Here is a 19,858-nt window from a genome sequence, read left to right on the forward strand (position 1 = left end):
GCATCTGCTATTACTATCCTCAGGAAAGCATGTGGGATCCAGAAAAGTCAAAGAACGGAGCTTACCCTTACAATGATCCTTTCAGAGATGTGGGCAGACAACAGATAGAGCTGGTCCTGGTTAGCAGCATACAGTCCAACCACCAACATGAAGTATCTAACTCAGAAACAGCAGACCAATGCCAACACATCAGGGAACGGAGTCATAATTTGTGCAATCAAATACCACCCCACAGTTAGTCAACAGTGAACTTGCCTAAATGGGTTTATGCATTAAAGTTTGCGTGTGTAAAGATTTTGCTCCTCAGCTCTAAGATGCCCCTCCATGAGAGAGCACTGGTTTACTTGCTATTGCTCTGGGCCCCCTGTTGCCCAGTTTGAAGTATCTGGGTGCTGTGTAGCCTTCCCTGGGGAGCATCTGCTGGGGGCCTGGCTCAGCCCATGTGTGCTGACCTGGCCCAGGCTCCATTCCCAGGCCCTCAGCAAGCACTGCTCACAAACACGTGCACAATAGCAAGTCATGTTAGAGGTCTCTTTGTCCAGAGTCACCCAAGCCACATGTCCTAGGCCAGTGGTCGGCAAACTCATTAGTCAACAGAGACAATATCAACAGTACAATTGAAATTTCTTTGGAGAGCCAAATTTTTTAAACCTCAACTTCTTCTAACACCACTTCTTCAAAATAGACTCACCCAGGCTGTGGTATTTTGTGGAAGAGCCACACTCAAGGGGCCAAAGAGCCACATGTGGCTCACGAGCCAAAGTTTGCCGACCACAGTTCTAGGCCTCAATGGGGGGGGGGGGTGACTCAACAGGGTCTGCTCAGCCACAGTGGAGCCTTCCCATCCTGCGCTGGTTTTTGGCCATGTGCCCTGTACCTTCCACACCCTCCAGTCATGACTTTTGTCAAAGATCTGGACCCTCCTCTCCAATTGCTCCCAATGGCAGTTTTCATCAGTTATTTGAGTTGTTTCTTCATCTATACCACTGATGAGACATTTTTTAAGATCAGACCATTTCTTGAAAGTCAAAATGAAAACTATCCCAATCAGAGAAGCTTTTGCTTTAATAACTGCATAAAAATACTTCACTAACTTCCTCTGTAACACTCTAGAAATTCTCTAATCCCTAGAGAATGGTTCCTCCTTTATATCTAAAGTGAATCAGGAATAGTAATTTTTGTTGTTGTTATTTTTGTTGTTGTTAGCTACCATCTACTGAGTGCTCAATGAGTCATGAGTAGGCCAAGCAGTTTATCTACATTTTTTTCACTTAGATCCCCCGAACAACCCTATCAGAGAAGAATATGGTTGTTTTCCCCATTTTACAGAATAGGAAAATGAGTCTCAATGAGGTTATGTTCTCAAGGTCACCCAGCTAGTAAATAGCAGTATCACATATTCAAATGCATTTTTTACCCCAACTCTAACACCTATATTCTAAGACCAGTGATTCTCAAACTTGAGAATACATCAAAGTCCCCTGGAGGGCTTGTTAAAACACAAACTGTTGGGCCTCACCCCCAGAGTTTTTGATTCAGTCGGTCTTTGGTGACGCCTGAGAACTTGCATTTCTAATAAGTGTTAAAGTTATATTACCTCTGATAGTCCTGAGACCACACTATGAGAACCGTAGGTCTAAATTATCAGTGCAAATGTATTTTATTTTCTTAATCAAAAAAGACTACAGCGAAGCTTCAGGATTGAGAGCATCATATTAGTGACTGGCACACAGGTTTGAGAAATGCAGTCAGTCCTCGGTGCTCAGATGACAATGAGACATAAATGTATGGTCATCCCAAAGAACTATGGAGGGAACCAAGGCCAGCAGGTTTGGGCAGGGCTGGGTGGGAGAGAGGGCATTGTGGGGGTGAGGATGGCAGAAGAAAGATGGCTCACATAAAGGAGATGTGCTAATACTTGAGTCAGAGAAGGGAGGGAAATGACTGAGGGAGGTGGGTTTTCAGGCCATTAGGGCCCAGAGGGGCAGAGGGGCCCCGGAGGGCTCTGCCTGGTCACCTAAAGTACTGGCCACCATGGTATGGCACAGTGACTCTGGTACCTCTGCTCAGGGTTTGGTTTCCCCTTCTTTCTCATGTTATTTGCTGTGGTTTCACTGAAGTGTAGTCGGCCCAGCGTTACTTTGGTGACTTGGTTTGCCAGTAGGTCAATTCTAAAACAAACAGCAGAAATACCAAGAGAGAGTGAAAGAACATAGAGTCTTGGGGCATGTGTAACCATTCTGAGATTCTCATGTTCGGTCCCCATTTTCTGTCACACTGGGGAGGACAATTTATTCTAGTCGCTGATTTTTAATAAACGACCCATAGCATGACTGGGAATGGGGGCCAGGGAAGCCCACAGAATAACTCTTGAATGGAAATGCTCACTGGGCAGGAGCTCAAACTCAGAGTGTCTGACTCATGGGGCTGCATGCTACCCAGACCACATGTGGGTTCTTTTACCTCCACGGTGAGGAGAAAGACATATTTTATTCATGCCTCTGCTTCTATAGCACTCACTTCATGACTGGAGCAATTTATCTACTAGGTTCTGTGTGAATTCCATCACAGCCCCTTTATGCATCTGCCCTGTCCAGGCCTGGCTCTGGGAGGCTGCTTGCTCCTAAGGAAACCACACCCAGCCGCGAGGGAGGACCAGAGGCACCAGGCAAGTTTAGAGCTGTGTTTGTGAGGGAGGCTCCTGCTGAGCATCAGGTCTGCCCCAGCTAAGGGACCATCTTCTTCCTGCTCCAATGAGATTAACTCAGGGTCAAAACACTGAGAGTTCTCAACTCTATCCCAGCCAAGTCAGTTGAAAAGCAAATCCCACTCCAAAGTGATTCTATTGGGGACTCTCTCTTTGGACCACAGTATTGTTTTGGAGAATCCCAATCCTGAATGCTTTCTATTTTGGAACCCATTAAGCAATCTACCAACCTATCTTTAAAAAATAAGAAAAAAAAATCTATTGTAAGCACAGGATGGATCCCGAGCCTTGAAATTAATTCTATCATCATCATCATACCAATTAAAATTAAAAGATGTAACAGTAATTTATCCCAAGAAACCAAGTTTGTTAGCAAGGTTGTCAGTAGCAAATGATTATAAAAATAATAATGACATAAAAATGGAGCTTTTTATAAGAAACTGTTTGCAATTATGTCAATGCATTTTACCTACTTTGTTTTTTATAGCATATGTTCAAAACATTAGCATACTGTCATTTAGTTTTTATGGTAGGATTTACTTAAAATAAGCAAAATAAATTGGGCAATAGGTCTTTTTCGCAAAACATTCCCAGAGGAATTCAGAAAAGGAATTCTTACCTAACAGGATTGAAAATCTTTTTGCTCCTATCAGCTTGGGACTGTTCAATAGCAATTATTTGATTGGTGGCTTCCACCTGTGTAGAACAACACAAATTAATCATTTAGAAAATTAATTCATTAATAAAAATGTTCATTAGTAAATAATATTCAAGTCTTTTGAAAGTTTTCCAAGGTGTTTGTTTAGGAACTGGCTAGAAAAGACATATAAGACATGGCTCTGACCTTAAAGCAGTGTGCTTGCTATTGGTGAGGAAAAAAAATACCTGTGAAACTACACAGTGAAAACATAAGACCACAGAGCATTTCAGGTAAACAGTGAGTACAGAATGAACTAGTAGAAACATCAGTTCCAAGACACAGGAGCAACTCAGCTCAAAGGATGCATGCATTCATTCATTTATTCATTCTGTAAATACTTGTTGAGCACCTGCTATGCACCAAGGATTTCTCAAAGCATTAGAAATGCAAACTTGACCAAATTAACAGAAATCCTTGCTCTTGCAGAGCTTACATTCTTCACAAAATACATTTTATTGATTTCAGAGAGTAAGATAGGTAGAAACATCAATGATAAAAGATTGGCTGCTTTCTGCATGCCCCTTACTGGGGATGGAGCCTGCAATCTGAGGAGTGACCTGACTAGGAATTGAACAGTCATCTCCTGGTTTACATGTCAACACTCAATCACATAGCCACACCAGCCATGCACAGACCTTACATTCTAATAAGAAAAACAATGATAGTCCTGGCCAGTGTTGCCCAATGATTACAGCATCTTCCCATGTACCTAAGGGTCTCAGATTTGATTCCCAGTCAAGCACATACTAGTACCCAGGTTTCTGCCAGATCACAAATGGGAGGCAACTGATAGATGTTTCTCTTTCTCTCTCTCCCTTTTTCTTTCTCTAGAATCAATTTTTTTAAATGATGAAAATAAATATTGGAAATGACATGTATTTGTTACTGGCTACAAACTCCTATTATTATTAGTGAATATTGGCAACAGTTAATTGAGATCAGCGCTGTCATCTATGGCTTGTGGGTATTTGCACAGTAACAGTCTTTCTGAAAAGCCATTGAGCAACCTATATCAAGAGTTTCAATAATGTTCATATTTTTTATGTGTAAATTCCTCTGCTGGAATTCATTCTCATGCAAAGATGGGTATATGCATATGTTTACTGCAGTTTTATGAATAAGAACAAAAAATTAGAAGTAAAACTTACTATAAAATAGGAATTCCTATGGTACATCTATACTATAGAAATCAATATCATCTTTATAAATAATAGGTGATAAAGTCTTTAATATCATATAGTGTTAAGTTCATATAGTGTTATGAACTTAATTTTAATAATGGAAAAATTAAGCTACCAAATGGTGGGTCCAAATATGAATGAACCTTTTCTCTTCATATTTTTTGTGATAAAAAATTTTCACAATAAACTTATTACTTCCAAAATCAGAAAAGTATGCTTTTTGTTGTTGTTTGTTTTTATTTTGTACTCTTTGGTTCGGTTCGGCTAAGAGCTCAGTTTGAAGAAAGAGCCATCTAGCTCCAGTTTGGGAGGCTACGTCCAGGTTAATGATCAGAATAAAATATGTGGACAATAACTACTCCTCCCATTAAGGCTCTGGATCTGAGGTAATAATTTAATAGATGCATTGACCAATCAGAAGTCATTCTGCCTGCATTCTAAACCCAGCTCTATTGTGTATTATCTTAGATGAATTGTGTAACATACTAGGTCTCACTCTCCCCTCTCTGTAACTGGAAAAGAGAAGGTCTTGACTAGCTTAGTGGTTCCTTGTTTTAAAGTCAGAATTTCATGAAAACTTTGAATCTACTCCCTATAAAAATGAACCAGCATAAAAAACAAACAAACCACAAAATAATTAAGAATACATTTAGTACCTGGCCAATGTGGAAATGAGCTAGTAGAAAGATCAGTTCAATGCAGTTGAGCATAGACTCAGGAACCAAGAGGTCACTTGTTTGATTCCCAGTCAGGCCACATGCCCAGGTTGCAGGCTAGATCCTCTGTAGAGGGTGTGCAGGATACATTCTCTCTCATCGATGTTTCTATCGCTCTATGCCTCTCCCTTCCTCTCTCTCTACAAACCAATAAAAACATTTCTTTTTTAAAAAAGAATACATTTATGCCGAAACCGGTTTGGCTCAGTGTAGAGCGTTGGTCTGCAGACTGAAAGGTCCCAGGTTTGATTCCAGTCAAGGGCATGTACATTGTTGCGGGCACATCCCCGGTAGGGGGTGTGCAAGAGGCAGCTGGTCGATGTTTCTCTCTCATTGACATTTCTAGCTCTCTATCTCTCTCCCTTCCTCTCTATAAAAAAATCAATAAAATATATTAAATAAATAAATAAATAAATAATAAAAAAGAATACATTTAGTAGAAGAAGTGCAAGATTTATACACTGAAAAGTGCAAAACTGCAGTATCTGAGTCCAGGGTTAAGAAATTGGCAGCTTCCGCTTCCTATGTCCTGGAATATTTATTCTTAGAACCCATCCCCCATGCTGTGAGGAAGCACAAGCTGTCCTACAAAGAGGTCGCAGAGAGATGAGCCACAGCCTCCCAGCCACTGTCCCTCTGAGCTCATGGCTATGGCCAGCACAGACTTGACAGACATGTCAGGGAGCCATCTTGCAAATTGGATCCAGGCCCGTTTGAACTGTCCCAGCTGATGACTCTTAAACAGAGATGAGCTATCAGAGCAAAGCCCTAACCAGGTTTTAGATTGTGACCCACCTATGTGATTTTCAGTATTTTAAGTTGCTGAGTTTTGAGGTTCTTAATTATGCAGCAAAAGACAACTGAAACACTTAATAAATGTTCGCTGAATTAAGTGGCAGGAACTATAGACTTACCTTAACCCCAAAAGCTTTCAAGTAAAACATTTCTATTGGCTTTAGACCCATTTGGGTTTTGACAAATTTTGGACTTCCCCAAACTTGGATGTGGATGGTTATCTGAAAATGGTTCTTCTTCTGGCAAACAAAAGCTTCATCTACTGGTGAATAATTAAATCCTTTGTCTGTGACAACTCGATAGCCTATATGGGGTCTATGAGAAGAAGAACACAAGAAACCACTTTGACAAACATTTTCTACACATTTTCTTTCATTAACCATATTATTTGTGTAAACATTTCAAGAAAATATACTGCAGGGAGTTCCTTTCGCTATGTTTAATCAGTCAATTTTGTGGATTTTTACTGAGAAAATGAAAATGGTATTTCAAAACACAGCTGGCTCTCTCGCAGCTTTTCATCTTCTCACAAGGAAGGAGCCCAACTCTTGCCAACCGGAGGCATCCTTTCCTCAGCCTGCCTTTTCCATTTGCGCTTTCTAGACTTCTAATTTCACTCCACCGTGCGATACAAAGACATAGGCTAGCTGTTGGGAAGTCACCGCATTACTCAGACTTGTGAAATATGTGGGATAGAATTTTATCTTTTTTCTTCTTTAAAAAAAGAAGCCTCTAAATTTTATCAGCAACACCATTCTCAAATAGTCACTCAGGTGGATGAATATTCTGCCTGCTGGTGATCCTATGAGTAAAGCAGGTGGGTCAGCAATACCAGGGACAGCTTTCCACCAGATCAACCAGAGCCATCCTATGGAGTGTGCTCATTCCTTTTTTATCCACCCAGTCTTGTGACTGCACCGGAAACCTACTGTGCTGGTTATTTCTGCAGAAAGGCATCAATGGTGGCGGAGTTGCTAAAAGACCAGATTCTTGCTTTCCTTGTTTTGCCAAATCATTTTCAATAGAATGTCACATGTTTCATTAAATGCTTAATTAATTCAACATCTTTACATATTTAAATACTCTTCTTTTTTAATGTTTTATTTACCCTTACTGTTGAAAGTATTACAGATGTCCCTTTGCCCCTCCATTGGCCTCCTCCACCTCGAAACTGCCCCCCCCGCCCCGCCCCCAAATAAAATGTGTTAAATGTGAAACATTATCAAGTAGAGAAGATACTATAAAGGCTGAAAACTCCTTTGGTGAGTTTTTTTACAGATGTTGTAGCTACGGAACATGACTTCTCATTCATCGAGGATTCTGAATGTGGGTTTTCCTCGGAAGGACGCTCCTTCCTGGGACCCGGGCCGAAGAGGCAGTCCTTCCTGCCCCGCTGGCTCTCTGCTACTGTGGATTTTTGCATCCTGGGATCTCCGTTTGTAAGGCCGCCATTATAATGAACAACCCAGAGTTTCTAATTTGTCCTCTAATTCCAGAGACAGAAAATATCAATGGGCTTCTTGGGTAAGTAGTGCTAGTTCTTTGCAGGTAAAGCATCTTCTCAATCAATCAAGTCACCGGGTCATTGATTACCCTCAAGGAGCTGATCAGTCAAAGGCTCCACAATCACAGTGCAGGCAAGAAAATCCATTGAATGAAGAATTTGATAAAGACCACGTGTCTTATGCCATCTGGGAACTTTATATTGACTCAGGTTTCTAGAACTAATCTGCTAATTTGCTCATCTAAAGGCTATGTGGATTGAATTGTATAGATTTTCCGACAGAGGGTAATAAGAACTGTCTTGGTTAAGAAAAAAGGAAATATCTTGCTGTGATCTTCCATGTTTTACTGTCAAAAACTCTGAAGGAAGCAGGTAAGGCTGACAGCTCATATATGAGCCTGAAATTTAAGGATAGCTATAACAGAAACTGAACCAACCAATAATTATAGTGCTGAAGATGATTCTGAGTCTTAAACACCAATCTCTGGTTAAGAAATCTATTTATTTAAGCATAGAAATTCTATTTTTTATATCAAAAGTTAACTATAAAGTCACCTAAACTAGTTTTTTTTAAAGCTATTTTTAACACAGATTTTAAATATTATCCAGGAAAAAAAGAGGTCGGATAAATTTTCAACCCCCTAACCTTAGGTAATTTAAGAAAACAATATTTTTGTAACAAATTAGACATAATAATCTAAGAAGTCACAAGTGACTTTCTTTCTCAGTGATCTGAGTAGTGAAACCAAGAGGGCCAGATGAACACTGCCTTCCTTCCTGCTTAAGGAAAGCGAATCGTGGTTTCAAAATAAATCTTCCTCTTCACCTTGAGCTGATTGTGCCAGCGTCCCCCTTTTTTCTAGATCAGTCGAGAATAGATTGGCTGTTCAAATAAACTTAAGATGCAATCTATTCAAGTCAGAAGAGAAATAATAGTCACCTGGAAAACTTGATTAACTCAGATGTAGCGAGATTAAGAAGAATTAAAAGGTGTCAATTAAAATACTGTGCATGTTTTTTGTCCTCATATTTAGTCCTCATATTTAAGATAGAATACCAGACACCCCCCAAAAGATAATAAAATGAAGACTAAGACTCTAAACCAAGACTTCTGGACTCTTCCTTTCTTTTTCTAAGTGCACACAATGGCAAAGACACAAAGCTGTGACATTTCAGTGATACAATTAGCAACTTGCTTCTTTCTGCCTCCTATTAAACATACCAACTCCCAAATCTGTTTAACTCCTTAGATTTTTAAAAAATAATTTATTTTATTTTTTCCATCACCATTTATCCCTTGTATGCCCTCTTCTACCTCTACTTAACCCCTTAGGTTTTGTTTTAAGGAAAATATTTCTTCCTTCTGGTTCATCTTACGTTAAAGTCCTAGGGATAATTTTTGCTCTTAAAGAAGTTATACTTGAATTTGGAAAATGCCACAAAGGCCTTCAAGTTTGTAGGCTGACATTTCTTATTTCACATTATTTTTATTTCTTGAAAATTTCATTTTATAACCACTAACATTTTCCAGTGTTTCAAGAAGGTATTTATAATCAATGAAAATTCTAGAAGACGTAGATGGGTAAATTATATCTTAGGGAATATAGAAAAGTCTTAAAGAATGTTTAAGAGCAATAATGTAGCCAAAACTGGTTTGGCTCAGTGGATAGAGTGTCAGTCTGTGGACTGAAAGGTCCCAGGTTTAATTCTGGTCAAGGGCATGTACATTGGTTGTGGGCACATCCCCAGTGGGGGGGTGTGCAGGAGGTAGCTGGTTGATGTTTCTCTTTCATCAATGTTTCTAGCTCTCTATCCCTCTCCCTTCCTCTCTGTAAAAATCAATAAAATATACATATATATTTTTAAAAAGAACAATAATGTATAAGTCCATGTTTGTTTCTTAGAACCATAATGTCGTAAGAATAGGGTGTAACATTCCCAGTGTATGGATATTCTGTATGCTTTGATTTCCATCTCTGAGTACAAAGCCATCAGTGACTATGATTATGGCAGTGTATGTTAAAAGTGAACTTGACAATACCAATTGGTAGCATAGAAGCTGGGGGAGGAAGGTGTCACTAGCTAAAAATGTATTGTGGCCCCAAAATGCATTCTCTACATTTTTTAAATACCTGCAGGGTTACATGTTGGTAATTCGGGAAATTTCCATTTTCCAGAGTTTAGTTTAAACTGAACATGTGGCCAGTGGATAGAATGCCGGCCTTCAGACTGAAGGGCCACAGGTTCAGTTCCGGCCAAGGGTACATGCCCGGGTTGCATACTCAGTCCCCAGTGTGGGGTGTGCAGGAGGGGGTCAATCCATGATTCTCTCTCATCATTGATGTTTCTATCTCTCTCTCTTTCCCTTCCTCTCTGAAATCAATTAAAAAACAAAAACAAAACAGGGTATGTGATCTAAGAAAGATTCCCTCCTCCTGCATTGTTCAGTGGGAAAATTATAAGGAGTTAGAATTATGAGTCTGGATTCATGAAGGCCAGAAACTCATGTCCCAGTTACTCATTAGTGAGAATGCAAAGCACAGGGAGTAAGACATACCTTCTCACTGGCCCATCCCATTTGGCCAAGGTGGCACCAAACCCCAAATACGTGGGTTAGTCTTGAGAATTAGCCCTGCCTTTCTCCCCTCACCCTCCAGCCCACCGCAAGGGATTCCCAAGGCCACTTACAGTTTTTCGTAATGACCGTTTAACAAACTATGCCAAGGAACACTTTGGTACGGCTGCCACTTCAGAGCAGCGGAGCACTGGTCAGCAGGCATCATGTTCTGTCCCTCGCTGTCATGGTCTTGCATTTCGCTGCTGTAGCTCCTACTCGTCACTGCAAAGAAATAGGTGTGTGAGATCTTTCCCCCAGGGCTACTTTTCCTAGACTCACAGGCAGCTGCATGGAGCTAAAGAATAGGCCGTTCGAAGGCTGAGTGCCTGTGTGGGAAGCAACATGGTTGGGAGGCAAGAGGCACGTAGCTAGTCTTGTTCCCTCATCTATAGAAAGAGCAGCTTGAAGTCAGTGGTCTCTAAGGTGCCAGGGTGAGTACGTGTTGGAACCATTGCCCTCAGTATTTATCTACCGCACACCCTGCACCGCATCTCCTCACTTCCAATCTGTGTGATCCCAGTCCACTCCCAGTCTGAGGAGGGTGCTTGGCCAATCCAAGTACAGCATTCACTGGTGTGTCATAATTGCATCAGGGAGACACCGGGCCTAGTCCAGCCCAAGCAGAGTGGATTTCAGCACCACTGGAATGCAGGTCCAAAGATGCTACCATTTTTGCATGAGGTTTGAACCTGGGAGATATATCTCTGAGAGCTTCTGGCATCCTCCGGGGACAAGAGGGACAAGCCTGTCTGGGAAGAACACAACACAGAAGAAGGCACACTGAGAATGAAGGGCACCCCGTCCGATGGGGTGATCTGAGTTCTGGGATCCAATCTTAAACTCTTGGGTTCCAGCAGTCAATAAATCCTCTAGTTGTTTGTTTGTTTGTTTGTTTGTTTGTTGCTTAAGGCAGTTTGAGGTTTGGGTTTTTGTCTTTTGTTTGTTTTTGTTCCCTGCAAACAGTATATTCTAATTTGTTACAGGTCCCTGGTGGCACCAAGATTCTGTGGTCCAACTAGCTTTTGAACTTAGATGGGTTATTTTTTTCACACAGTGCCCTACTTCCCTCAACTGTGAAACAGAAATGAAAACAGGTGTCCTGCCCAACTTGCAACACTACATAGCAGAGAAAATACCGTGGCAGCACTTTCAGAAGCTGATACCGGGAGAGAGTGACAGCGATTTCACACGTGCAAGCTACTGTTTTTTGCATAACCTGCCCGTTGTCTTAATTTGAGTGTGCCTCCAAACCGTACGATTCAACCACAGAAGAGAGTTTTAATGTAAAGTCCACTGGTACGTTTGCTGTTCCCCTATTCTCTGAATTCCTCCACCATTACACATGCCTGACATCAGGAGTGAAAGAGAAACGGTGGTTGTTCATGAGATCAGGTGCAGGCTGTAAGAGCGATGCAGAAATATGACATTGGCTCCTACAGAGTGCACTTAGCCCACAGCTTGGAAAAATTCAGGGGGGTGTGGCTGGGTTTCCTTTCACGCACCCAACTTTCTTTCTTTATACTTTCACTAGGGGCCCAGTGCATGGGTTCATGCACATTGAAAGGAAATTAATTAGAAGGTGGCCGGCAAGATGGGACTGGCCGAGATGGCCAGGGCTCAAAGGGAGTGAGTGGGGTCCCTCCGGCAGGTGGAGCCTTTGGCCTGGCCTGTGAGGATTGGGCCAAAACTGGCAGTTCAACATCCCCTGAGGTCCCAGAGTGTGAGGGGACACTCTGCAAAGTTGCTGTCACTCCGCAGCTCCTGGGTTGAGTGTCTGCCCCCTAGTGGTCAGTGCATGTCATACCGTGTTTCCCGGAAAATAAGACATCCTCCAAAAATAAGACCTAGCGCATGGAAAAATAAGACATCCCCTGAAAATAAGATCTAGCGCATCTTTGGGAGCAAAAATTAATAAAAGACACTGTCTTATTTGCCCAAATTTATGTTTACGAGATTCACTTATTATTGTTGTAAATGGCAATTGCTTGTTCATTTTTGTTCATTTTTGTTGCTGTATAGTACTCCATTGTACAACTATACTACAATTTACTCTGCCCTTGATGGCCATTTGCGTTCTTTTCAGTTTGTGGCTGTTATGAGTAATACTGCTATGACCGTTTTTGTGCATGTCTTTCAGTGGCCTACGAACAAATTTCTGTTAGGTGTATTCTAGGTGTGGAATCACTGGGCCATAAGATGTGCTTTAGTAGATGCAACCAAACAGACATAGAAAGTGGTTATGAAGAAAGGATTCTTAATCTCACTCAACAATTGTGGAAATGGGTTCAAAGACCTGAAATACCTTGCTTAGTGTTACAGCATTTAAGTGGAAGAGACGGGATTCAGACCTTTCTCTTCCTTCATGCTACACGTAGGACTTCTTGAGGGAAATGTAACAGAAGAGAGAAGCAGAAACATGATGGAAGCAAACTGTCCAAGTCCCAGCTTTTTGGAGAAAAACTTGTAGCTTAGATTTGAATGTCTTTCATATTTTTATGCATTCTCTTTAAAATAATCTTGGAAAACGGTAAAGTAGAACTTATGACTTTTATTTGATAACCAAGAAAAACGAGGCGTTGATAGCCAGTTGCTGGAGAGATAAGACAATCTTCTGACTCTATAGTGTGAATCCAGCCATTGCACCTCTCAGTGGGGGCCAAAGGTCACACTGGAGCTGGTAAACCCTTTTGTATTTGATGTGCAAACCATATGAGACCATGGACCCTTTAATATTTGGGGTTCAGATTAGGTGGGACCAGGAACCCTCTCATATTTGGGATCCAGACCACATGGGGTCAGAGCCAGCTAACAGGAGCCTGCCTTCCAGTTGCCTTCTCTCGGAGCAAGATTTTATACATGCTCAAAGCAACCCAGTAATTCTACACTGTGAGCCATATAAATGGGGATCTTGGAAAACTCGGCCAAAGTGAACTGCTTGGAATAGGGGTGTCGAACTCAATCAGAGAAGGGGCCAAAATCTAAAATCCAGCCTAAATCGCGGGCCGAATGGTTTACTGAACAGTCATAAACTGACAATGTCATAAACTGACAGCGGAGTGCAGTGATGACAGCGCGGTGCGGGCCACATTGCAAGGCCTGGCGGGCTGGATTTGGCCCACGGGCCTTGTGTTTGACACATGTGGCTTGGAAGAAGGTCACCAGGATATTATCTCCCATCAAAACCCTGCCTGCAATACTAGCATAAACTCCCCCTTCCTCTACCCACATGCCACTGCCCCAGGACCTTGGTAAAAACCCTGGGCCTCAGCAACACCAACTCTGAGCTCTGCACTAGAACATGTTTGCTGAAAATATAAACTGTAATGAAAACATGGCACTTGCAGTCACTTGAGTTTTGCCCCCCCCCCACTTTTTTTTTTTTTTTGCCATCTGCTCATTATTATTCTAGACCCATTGTCTAGAGCCAATTATCTCCAGCCAGCTTTTCAGGGACCTTTGAATGGGTGTTCAACAAGGGATTCGAGGCTTCCTGTGTGCTGGGACATTTCAGACAGCCTTCCACGGGCTGTTCTCCGGAGTTGGTGGCAAATCAATGCCCTTTCTTTGGTCAGGCGGCAGAAACTCGTCACAGGACGGAGCTTAGCTCTGAAATGACCAGGGCGATTAGAGCAGCCTCCGGTTACACGAGGGAACCCCTGGAAGGTTTGGGGGACGCGCCTGGTACTCGCAGGGAGTGGTGCCTCTGTGGGAGAGCGAACAGATGGGCCTCTCGTCTGGCTGGGAACGCACTCAGCCTTTTGTGTGTGAGAACCATATTGCAGCTGAAGGCTGGATGCAAGGATGCCTGCAGACATTAGGGAGGCGGACGGAGAGCTCTATGTTATCTGGAAAGGAGCCCTTACTTTTTGTATTTCCAGGGATGGAATAAGAAAAAGCAAGCAACTGCTGACCACAGTGGATCTGTGCAAAATAAAAGACCCTAGGAGGTTTGGACACACACCTCCGCGCAGCACTCCCGGGAGGGGGCAGTGTGTGGGAGTCGGTTGAGAGCGTGAAGGCACCATCCACTGAAGGGCCCCGGGGCCCAGGCTGGAGCTGAGGCCAGAGGTCCCTGAAGCACCAGCTTTTGTGCAGCTGGGAAAGGCAGAAGCCGCGACCTCAGTGGGCGCTTTCACACCGCCTGCCTTTGCTTACTTACAGTGGCTAATAGAACTGATGTGTGTATTATCCGTTTCCCTAGTAAGCACCCTAGTGTTTACTCTGAAAATTCTGAAGTTCAAGGCTCCAGACTAAAAAAAAAAAAAAAAAAAAAAAAAGCAAAAAACAACTTTTCTCAACTTGATCCCATCTCTAAGCTCAATGTGTCACATGTTATATAAGACAAAGAAAAACGCAATGTCTCATCTGTTATAGAAGACAAAGAATAAAGTAGGCTGACCACTGGGGCATCAGATGCTTGTGCTAAAAGACTTCTAAAATGATGTTACGAAGTTTTGAAGAGCTACTGGGAGCCTGCTAACTTGAAATAAATGCTAGGGAAACTCAACTGTCCACCTTCCTGCTCCTCTGGAGAAGCCCTCTAGGGTCCTGCTTCTCAGAATAGCTGCCGTGAGCAGCAGCAGCATCGCTGGGAGCTTGTTGGGAAGCTGGGACCTGGGACCCCTCCTAGGCTTCCTGCGCCAGCTCTGACTGCCCCCTGCCCGTGCTACCTGTGCGCACTGCGGCGGGGGAACTGGCCCTGACAGAGCAGGGAGCCCACCGCAGGCTCCTGAAGGTGCTGCCAGTTGCACAGCTCCCCCAGGCCCGAGGTGTGGGTCCTCTGAGACACACTGTCCTCCAGTGGAGAGGACTGGGGTGCCATCTGCAGCAGAGAGAGCAGATGGCATCTCTTCCTGGGAGCTCCCGTATGACCCCATCTATGACTGCAAGAAACATTATGTTTCTTGCAGGGAAGAAATAAACTCCCAGGATCAATCACTGTCCTTATATGAGAGAGAAAAATTTTTGTAGTGCTGCTCCAAGGCTAGTTAAAAAAAAAAAAAAAAAAAGCCCTGCCTGAATAGGCTGGGCAGTGACACCCTGCCCCCTGTCCTCCCACCGCGCCTAACACCCCCCCCCCAACGCCCATCCCCACCGGCTCACTTGGTCCGGAGTCATGGGCCCACATCCCATGGTCCCTGAAGTCCTCCGGTGTCTGTGGGCACTTTCTCTTCTTTGTTGGTGGCAATGAGGCTCTAAAATCAATAAACCAAAATGAAGTTAGGCTCCTTCTTTGCTCTCCATGTCACAGTAAATAAAATTTAACGTCCCAGCCCTCTGTTCTTTGCCTTCTTAAGTCTAATTCTAAGGAACTAGTGCTCCTTGGGCCGTACTAGTCTGCAAAAGCAGGTCTATGCAGGGAGAGGACACAGCAAGCCCCTATTCCACGAGTCCTGCTGGTCTCAAACTTCGCTTTCCCTCACTCAGTGGGCCTGGTTCACCGACTCGAGAAATAAACTGACAGCCCTGGCCCGTGTGGCTCAGTTGGTTGGGTGTCCTCCCGTGCACCACAAGGTTGCCAGTTTGATTCCTGGTCAGGGCACGTGGTCAGGTTGCAGGCTCGATCCCCAGGGCATGCACCAGTTGATGTTTCTCTCTCCCTCTCCCTTACTCTCTCTCTAAAATTCAATTTAAAATCTTTAGTAAAATAAAATAAACTGACAAAGACAGAGGACTCACTGAGACAGAGAATATACCGACTTAACATACAGTATATATTTTACACCTGAAAATATTTTTCATCTGGGATTTTACCATAATTTTCTATGGCCTTTACTCCTTTTTGCCATCTTCTAGGCCCAACAGTTGGAATGAAAGGGAAAAGGGGTGAAGTGGAAGGAAAAAATGAGCAAAGAAATATTAGTGAACGTTTCATTGAGAGATGTTTTTCTGAGTGCTCAGGCACAAATTCCCTTGAGTGCTCTCCCTGAGGCTACAAAGCAAACGGATTTCTCCACCCCCGGAATCTCCCTATGATTCCTGATACGTTAGCTTTTCATCAAATGGGGACCTTGGGTTTTGTGCAGTGGTCAGCAAACTGCGGCTCACGAGCCACGTGCGGCTCTTTGGCCCCTTGAGTGTGGCTCTTCCACAAAATACCGCGGCCTGGGCGAGTCTATTTTGAAGAAGTGGCATTAGAAGAAGTTGAAGTTTAAAAAAATGTGGTTCTGAAAAGAAATTTCAATCGTCGTACTGTTGATATTTGGCTCTGTGGACTAATGAGTTTGCGGACCACTGGTTTAGTCGGGGTTTTAAATGAATAGATGGGAAAGCCAAGAGCACTGGGCCTGGCCATGTCTCATAGATGTCTCAGCACTGCCATCTCCTGGACAGGACGCCACTGTTCACCCTCTACTGGCGCTGCCTGGGGCGGGCTGCTCTGAGGTCTTGCACAACCATCTCGCTCTTTACCCAGGGCTGTGGCACAGAGGCTGCTGGTGGTAAGAACAGCTTGTCCCCAGAAGAGAGGACGCGGACGGGTCCAGGGCGGTGGCGGGAGGGCCGGCGTCTGGGCCGCAGGTGGGAAAGTCGTGGTGGGCGAGGCCGGAGTGGCTCAGCTGGGAGGAGCTCTGTGGGGGGAGCTCGGGCAGTGTTCGGGGTGCAGCAGCAGCAGAGTCGGGGAAAGCAGCCGGGGTCCTCACAGCCGGGCAGCATGCACCTGCGGGACACACAGGTGAGCAGGGCCTCTTCCCCGCCACCCAGAGCGGAAGAAGGCGCAGGTTGTGCGGGAGGCGCGGGGCACTCACCTCTGACCTGTGGAGGCGAGCAGGAGTCCGATGCAGAGTAGGGTGGGGTATCTGGGAGCTGGCCTTGCCTGAGGATAAACCAGACATGCGTTGCTGTGTTTTTTTTTGTTTTGTTTTGTTTTGTTTTTGTAGTAACTATTCCATCATTATATTTTTGTCACCAGCGGAGGCGGCCCTCAGTGTGCGGCACCTCCAGGGACGGTTGCAGGGGCCAGAGCCCACGGACCACGCCCAGGGTCCTGTATCAAATGAACGGGCTTTGAGTCAGACAGACCGGGGTTTGAGTCCCAGCTCTTCCACTTCTCAGCTGCGTACCCATCAACAAGTCCAGAGCCTTTCCAGGCCCTGGGCTCCTCGCCTACAAATGGGGAATCTTCATTACACCTTCCTCGTAGTTTCACTGTGGGAATTAAATGAGTCACTGTGTGCAAACCCATAATGCCCCAAACCTAGAGAGTGCTCAGGAAACTTGAATGAACATCATTATTGCTTTTGAACATGTTCAAAGCACTTAAACCAGAGAGATAAGGGCTAAGACAAAGCAAGCAAGAGTTTTCCAGATGTGCTTTGGGGGATCCCAAAGTTCTTGGCAGTAGCTCAGGGTTTTATAAAAGAAAAATTTTAATACTTTGGCTAGGGGAGGGGGGGAGAGGGGGGAGGAGGGCCATAATATTTATATATTGAGGTGCACGTAAAATTTTATGTAAAACAACGAGTACCACTACTAACAAAGTGTGAAAACTTCTGTTCCAAAAAACCTACCAGTCCCTAACGGCTCAGAAAGTCTGTGATCCTAACTCACACCCAAGCACCACCACCCTCCACTCGATTCCTTTGCTGGAGAGTAAGCCGACATGTTTTTCTCGGTTGGCTAAGACTTCACGCTTGTCCAATAAAGAGAAAAGTCTGCTTTTATGATTTACTAGGAAAGTTATGCCTTCTCCTCAAATTGATCCTTTACAGTTGATTCACTTCTTACTAATAAGGGGAGAGAGAACAAACATACTTTTAAAGTTCTCCCAAAAAAAAGCCCCAACCGAATGAAAGTAAAGGAATAAAGAAGCATCAACACAAAAGGGCATAGAGTGCATGAGCAGAGACCACACCAAGCCATATTTTAATGACACTGGTGCAGACAGAAGGGGTGTGGATGGGAACTGAACCACAGGGTAGAAAAAGCCAAAAGGAAACTTCCTGGGATGAGGGAGGGGACGGAGGGGGGCGGAGGCACCAACAGGAAATTATCTAATTCAAATACAAATCCAGAAAAGCCCAAGACATTGGCGTTACCAGGAGCCTCTGAATTTGGAGCTGAAGCTAAAAGGATCCTTTGAAAATGAGATGAAGGGACAGCCAGACCCTTGGATAATCTGCCCCAACCTGTACAGCCCGGCAACCAACTCCATCCGCCCAACAGAAGCTGAAAAAGCTTCCGCTCTGGAGAAATGAACCCCGGGAGACTATGGAGCTACTGGGACAAAAATGGAAAGATTAATTAAAAGTCCAAATGCTGAACTGAGACCTTTCCTTAGCTTGGCTTTGCAGGCATTCAGGCAAGTTTCTCACAGTGGAAATGAAAGGTTTCCCTAGAAAATTCTGCTGTGCTGGGGTGGGAGGTAGGACAATCATATTTTGAAGTCACCCAAAAAAATAGCCTGTTCCTGCCCGATCACTCTACAACTGTGTATCCACTAATCCAGAACTGATTCAGATACTAAAATAGCAAAAAGGAATTTTAAGCAGTGATTTTAACTAAGCTCAATGGAATAGGATAAAATGTGTTAGTAAAAAAAAAAAAAAAAAAAATCCTTTGAGAAGAATGGCTTGCACACAGAATATCTTAAACAACAACCAACAAGAAGGAGCAGACATTTTGTGAAAGGACAGAGAAAAAACAGCTGGATAAATAAGGAGTGCAAAAGAAACACAAAAGGCTCTTCTGCTTCTGATTGACTGGTGAGCTCCTAGCAGACCTGACCCTCCCACGGATAAAAGCTATCTGGAGGGAAAAACTGTAATCTACCCCAAAACAATGAAAAGTGGACAAAGGCAAGAAGATTCTTATTAAAATAAAACTTGGACAAAGAAAATGGCATAAGATGAGTTACTTGTTTACAGCTCTTGGCTTTAGAGCCGGTTGAAGTCAGATCCACAAAACAGCTAAAATGCCCATAGAAACCTACAACCTTTCGGGCCTAAGGAACCAGAGAACAGAGTGTGAGGCAAACACAGCTGCTGAAGGTGAAAGAGGAATCTTGGAAAAGAGAGATCTAGAGAGAAGAAACCCCAGATTCTGCAGGTAAACGCTGCCCAGTGTCTGGCTCACTCCTGAGCTGTCCGTGTGGGGCTGAATTCACACAGCCCAGCTAAAGAAAAAAGGACTACATTGAATTTGAGCTACTGCCCAAGAGATAGACTTTACAAATTGAGAAATTGAGTCTAGGCAAAGTAATTACCTGGTAAAACAAAAAAATGTACAGGGTGTCTCAAAAAACTTAGACACACTTTAACAGCTGATAGCTCGTTTGATGGTTTGTTGTTGTTGGGGTGGTTTTTAGATTTAACCCATTGGAATTGATAAATATTCAAAGTGTGTATACGTTTTGAGGACACCCTGTATATTCTCTTCAGAGGAATATAAAGTAATCCAGAGAATCGCCATGTCCAGGATACAATTAAGAATTCCTCAATGACTTAGTAGGAATACCTATCTTTTGGTTACCAACTCTAAGTTGACAAATAAACAGAGAAAAATACTCCTAAAAGAATGTTGTCCATAAATATACAATTAATTATTCCAACAACAGCATACAGAGAACTACTCAATAAAGAAACAGAAAAATGTAGTCCACCCTCAAGGGAAAGAACAGTCCATGGACACTAATCCAGAAC

General features: G+C 43.4%; 1 protein-coding gene across 1 annotated transcript in view; it reads right to left on the bottom strand.

The window, feature by feature from the left end:
• MYRFL (myelin regulatory factor like) overlaps positions 1-19,858 on the bottom strand; it is a 103,731-nt gene that overhangs the window by 48,765 nt on the left and 35,108 nt on the right. The window contains exons 3-10 of the mRNA XM_084878931.1: positions 16,967-17,034; positions 16,632-16,878; positions 15,324-15,415; positions 10,292-10,442; positions 6,219-6,414; positions 3,327-3,403; positions 2,061-2,171; positions 66-156 (exon numbers count right to left, since the gene is read on the bottom strand). Coding sequence (XP_084735057.1) covers positions 66-156; positions 2,061-2,171; positions 3,327-3,403; positions 6,219-6,414; positions 10,292-10,442; positions 15,324-15,415; positions 16,632-16,878; positions 16,967-17,034 — 1,033 coding nt within the window. The remainder of the gene's footprint in view (positions 1-65; positions 157-2,060; positions 2,172-3,326; positions 3,404-6,218; positions 6,415-10,291; positions 10,443-15,323; positions 15,416-16,631; positions 16,879-16,966; positions 17,035-19,858) is intronic.

The sequence above is a fragment of the Pipistrellus hanaki genome, assembly GCF_964339955.1.
Source record: "Pipistrellus hanaki genome assembly, chromosome: 3".
In the NCBI taxonomy this organism is placed as follows: domain Eukaryota; kingdom Metazoa; phylum Chordata; class Mammalia; order Chiroptera; family Vespertilionidae; genus Pipistrellus; species Pipistrellus hanaki.